General features: G+C 29.7%; 1 protein-coding gene across 1 annotated transcript; it reads right to left on the bottom strand.

The window, feature by feature from the left end:
* Positions 1–592: 592 nt before the first annotated feature.
* Positions 593–2,360, bottom strand: LOC145115789 (uncharacterized). The gene is made up of 2 exons (XM_079052147.1): positions 1,781–2,360; positions 593–1,690 (listed from the first exon to the last, which is right to left on the bottom strand). Exons 1-2 carry the CDS (start codon positions 2,348–2,350, stop codon positions 893–895), a joined length of 1,368 nt encoding a protein of 455 aa, XP_078908273.1. The 5' UTR covers positions 2,351–2,360; the 3' UTR covers positions 593–892.
* Positions 2,361–5,617: the final 3,257 nt, after the last annotated feature.

A 5,617-nucleotide genomic window follows, 5' to 3' on the forward strand; every position in this document is an offset into this window, starting at 1 on the left:
TTGCTAGGACTTGAGTTATTGATACCGGAGCTAGTAATCAGATGTAAGGAAAGGAAGTTTATTGAGGAATCTCTTACGACATAGGAAATTAAAGAGAAACGTGATGAAAGAAAAAGAAGACAACTAAAAATGAAGCGGCTAAATAGCCCTTGTTGATGTGCAAAATTTGAACGTTGTCAGACCCTCTACTATTTTTTTTTAATTGCAAGTTCGGTCAAGGGAATATCAAGGGAATATCGATAAACAAGGAAATGGTTAATGATGGGTGTTTAGCGGTGGTGTTGATGATTGTTGTTGGTGATGGGTGTGATGGAGGTTGATGTTCGTGATGGGTTGATGTTGTGAAGGCAGAGAGGAGACTCAACAGGGTTGGATGATCAGAAGATGGGTGTGACATGATGGTGGTCGTCGGCATCACTCACTGCTCAGCTGCATAGTCTCCTCGTTGGAATCAATGGTGGGGAGGTTTAGGTTTAAGAAGTTGTGACTGGGAGTAAATTTTGGTGACCTGACAATTTATGGCCGGCTTACCCGTTTGTTTTATCAATAATGACCTTTTAACAAAAAATTATAGACTTCGTTTCGTCAAAGTAAAAAAAACGATAAGTGACATTTTATCTCAATGAGAACCTTATTACATGGAACTCACAGAAGAAACAAAGCGTGGCATTTTCATCGTGTGAAGCAAGAGTTTATGGTAGCTACAATTGCCACATGTAAAGTAGTTTGCATCATCCATCATCAGGTAGACACCTTACATAAACTCATGCTTAACATCATAAGAAAGACTCAAGCCACAGCCAAAGCAAATAAAACATATGAGACATACATATATAGATTAATAAATTCAAATTCAATATCATCAACGTATACACAGACGGACTGTAGATTATTATACGACAACATAGTCATTTTTCCTTTTCTTTGTTCTAGCGTTCAAGAGCTTCTTTATCACCCATATTATGAAGAATATTGTGTGGATGAAGGCAACAAACAAGAATAGCAGTATCCATACAAAGCACATGTAAAGTGTTGGAGCATTCACCCATGTATCAGGGGACATCCAGGCTATCTCTTGTAAATAAGTAAGGGTCGTAAAAAACAGGATGCAAACAGTCGCGACGTTGAGCACCCATAAAGTGAACTTGTTCCTTAGAGAGATTCCACTCAGCAACACCAGAGCAATCATCATTGAAATAACCATGATTATGGTATTTTGTATCACGAATGTGGTGAAATTACCCATTACTACTTCTGTTTGAACTGCGTTTCCCAGAGGTCCATCTTTAGAACCCGTAAACGTTCCTCCTGGAGGGTGTAGCCCGGAATAGAATGATGTTCCTGCCACTAATATTGCTGTCAGAATCAAAATCCCACGTTGTTTCTCCAACCAATCTCCATTGTGATTTAGATACCAGTTCCATACTCTTGACATGCATCCTTTGGGCTTGCTCTCCGCATTGGCAGCTGTTTCTGAGGATTTGGATTCCATTGACCTTTGAAATGGTCTAAAGGAATGACTAACGTCTTTAGCTCTCAGAAAGTTGGCTTCGATAAGCAAACTACGAATTTGTAGTGCACTGAGATCCTGTGGACAATGATCAAGAATATCAAGTGCTGTGAACCCATGTCCATTAACAATGTTTCCAGCTGCTCTAACACTTGGTTTCTGAAGCAGATAACTAACAGTCTGCACATATAATCATAAACATGAGCAATTCGATATTTGGAGAAGTCAAAAGAGGTCTTAACTAGGACGAAAGGAAAGTAAAATCAAAACCTGGATCTGTTTATGAACGACAGCTAGGTGAAGGAGGGTGTTGTCGTTGCGACCTGTGAGTTTGGCCAGCTCTTCTTCATTCCATAGTTCAGACAGCAATTTCATGGCCTCAAAGCGATTCCAAGTGATGCAGGTATGCCAAATGGTCTCCCCGTTTCCCTGTAGGTCTTTACCAAGATCAGGTTCTTTCTGAATCAGAGCTTTTAATATCTCTAATTGTTCATTCATGGCAGCCAAGTGCAGCGCTGTTCTTCCTTCTTGGTCGTGGAAACACCATCCATCAGGACTCATCACGTTCAAGAGTTCACGTACAATCTCCACGTGGCCCTCGGCAGATGCCAAATGGAGAGCCGTTCTTCTTTGCGAATCAAGAGACATAGCGAGTATCGGCTTTTTACACACAAGAATCTTCACGAAATCGAGGTGGCCTCTCAAGGCTGCAATGTGCAATGGTGTTTCGTTGAAGCAGCTGAGTGAAATCCTGTCAAGAACTAGCTCGTCTTCGTGGAGCAATGCATTAAGGAGTTGTACATTTCCTGTTAAGGATGCATCGAACAGGTTTGGGTCCATTTTGTGTTTCGAATGTGGAAAAGTTGCTGTATTTACATGTATATATTCTTATATAAAGTAAACGTTGGCCAGAAATTACAAAGTAAAACTCACTGATTGCTTAACGCTATGGATAACGTGTTTGTTTGAATAGTATATAGTATAATTTTTAGTACATAATTAGATAGTCTTCTCAAATTACTCGGCGAGTAATAAAAAAATATGCCAGGAGAGAAATTGACTAATTAACATGAGTAGCCCTTTTACAATATCAATAATTATAGGTACGACTTTGTACAAGTTATATTAAAATCTGAAGTTGAATGTTTCATACGATTATTGATTCTTAACATAAAATCATTAATAGAATAATTTTTTAAAGAAATTTTGTGAATGGTTCGTAGGACTAACTTTTGCAAAATCATATTTCTTTTATCAACTCATAAAATTGGTGGATGTTATATCATACATTATCATACTTTTATTTAATTACTAGGTTATAGCCCGTGGGAACCACAGTTACAAAAATAATTAAATTTTAATAGTAAAACTCATAATTATTAATCAATTATTTTCAATCCTCCTTAATAAATCAAAATTTTTTTGTCACATGTCATCTTCTCCTTCATTTTGACACATGACATTTTCTAGAATTTTTGAATTTTCTATTTTTCTCTTGTCATTTTATTGTATTTTTCATTTAATTAAATTAAAATTTCACATTTAATATGTAAGGTAATATATATGTAAGATATTTATTAGAAGGAGTTTATATATGTAATGTATTTAATGTATTAAAGTCTCATTAATTTTAATAATTTAAATTTTTTCTTATTTTTCTTATAAATTCAAACTTTTCAAATTGTTAAAATTTCATATATTTTTTTTTTAAACTAACTTATGTAATACATGGGTCTCACACCTAATAAATTGTTAATTAACATGGTTTTGTAGGATTTTTAATATACAAATACAATTAATTGTAGCAATTATAATCAAAACTTATTCAAGACAAATTTAAATGTCTCTTAAAAATCAAGGATCTAATAAATATTTATCTAACTTATTATTAGCGTAACTTTTAAAAAATAAAAAGTGATGAGAAAATGATAAGTTTCATTTTTATAAAGTATTTAAAAATAAAATATAAATTATTTGAAAATAACAAGTGACACTAATAACTATTCTTTTATTACTACTAGTTGTGAGACGCATCTATTATATGGGTTAATTTTTTTAATAAAAAAGTTAAATATAAAGGTCAAATATTTGACCTCTTTGAATTTATAAATAAAATAAGAAAAATAATGAATTATTATAATAGAAATGTTTTTTATCTTTTAAATTTAAACAAATAATATAAATAATTAAATGCAACTATAAAGCTTTAATTTTGAGAATTTTGAAATTAAAATGTAAGTTCATTAATGAAATTGATATATATTTATTACTATCTTTATTTCAATTATTATATTAAAATATGATGTGAGATTTAATAAAATAGAAAAACTCATAAAATAATATGTGGAAAAAAAGTTAATTTAAAATAACCACAAAATGATATTTGACAAATTGAATGAGAGTATAACAAGTGACAAAAAATTCTTTATTTATTAGAGAGGATAGATAGATATTATATATTAAGGGGTTTTTTAAAAAATTCCCTCGTATCTTAAAAAAAAAACCCTCACGTCATATCTATCAAATCAATTTTTATTTTTTATGCTTTTTTTCTTTTTTGATTATTTTTGTTGTAATTTAGTTTATAATAATAATTATTTTTTATTAAATCAATTATATAAAATATTTATATAAACTTATTATATAGTTTATTTTATTTTTTATTTATACATTTCTGATTTTTTTTTTTTGATTAATTTAGATAGTTTTCCAATTTTTTTTTTTTTTCGTTTTTTACTTAAATATTTTGGTAAATAGGCTCCCACTTTATGAAAAGAGATATCCGAATTTTTTCCTTTTGACTTTTTTAGTTTTGGTTAATTAAAAGTCATGTTTGTTTATCCGAAACCCCATTTTAAAAATTGCATCATTGAAATCTGAAACTCTTTTTATAGCTTAGGTTATTTAATCTGAAAACGGTTATAGACTAATCCGAAACCTGAAAAAACATCAGTTATTTAATCCGAAAACAAATATTGGCTAATCTGAAACAAGTTTCGAGTTATGCATATGCATAGGCTAAATCGGAATCCGTAAACGATTACACTACAGAAACTAGTTCGGATGTAGTGTTTTTTTTAATGATGTTTTGTTTGTTTATAATATTTAATGATGACATAAATTAATATTTTTTTTATGTAACACTATAATATATTTTGATGCAAAAAATTCATAGTAATCTATGGTCCAAACTAGACAATTTTTCCACTTTTTTACACATCCAAACAAAATCAAATTTTTTAAAATTGTAAGTATATAAATTATTAAATTTAAATATTCTTTTATAACATTTTTTACTTAACATAGCACAAGAAAATAATATAAACTTATAACACTAAAAAATCTCAAAACAGTAACAAACTTTGATTTACAAAAAATGTTTGCTTTAGACTATACGATTTACTTTAAATTTTTACGTTTATTAAAACATAAAATAAAAATAAAAAATTGTATATTATATTAGTCATAAAATTTAATAATTCAACCAATGTAATAATAAATATTTTGGGTAAACAATGTATTTATAACTATATATAAAGAAAAAAAATTTATTAATAATAAAATAATAAGTTATAAATAAACTATATTTAATTAAGATTGACAACCCAGTTAATTTGATTAATTATTAGGTTAGACTTTTTTTACCGAAAACAAGATAATGAAAACCCCAAATGGGAATTTTTTAGGACCACCCATTATTAAAACATAAGCATTTATAAACAGTCTGCTTTTATGTTTTCATATTTTGGCCAAATTTTAGCGGCAAATTTCCTTTTTTTTTCTGAAATATTTAGTCCTAGGCTATAGCTTTATGGTTTCATACTTTTGCCATAAAAGTTTCTTTCCTTGATAAATATTTCCTTGTCAAATATGACCCTTACACTTTAGTATGTTGACATTTTCCATCCTTACTTTGTAGAATATCACTTTGGGACCCTTTATTTTGTAAAATATCATTTTTAACCCCTTGAATTTTCATATATAAGATGTTTGCAGATTTTATCCTTAGATTTTCGTATGTCGGCAAGTACCTATTGTGTTGTAAAAAGGAACATTATTCCACCAAACCGGGCACACAAAACAAAACATATTAAACAAAACCTTGTT

The sequence above is a fragment of the Lactuca virosa genome, chromosome 5 (assembly GCF_052849685.1).
Source record: "Lactuca virosa cultivar CGN04683 chromosome 5, Lactuca_virosa_CGN04683_v6, whole genome shotgun sequence".
Taxonomy (NCBI): domain Eukaryota; kingdom Viridiplantae; phylum Streptophyta; class Magnoliopsida; order Asterales; family Asteraceae; genus Lactuca; species Lactuca virosa.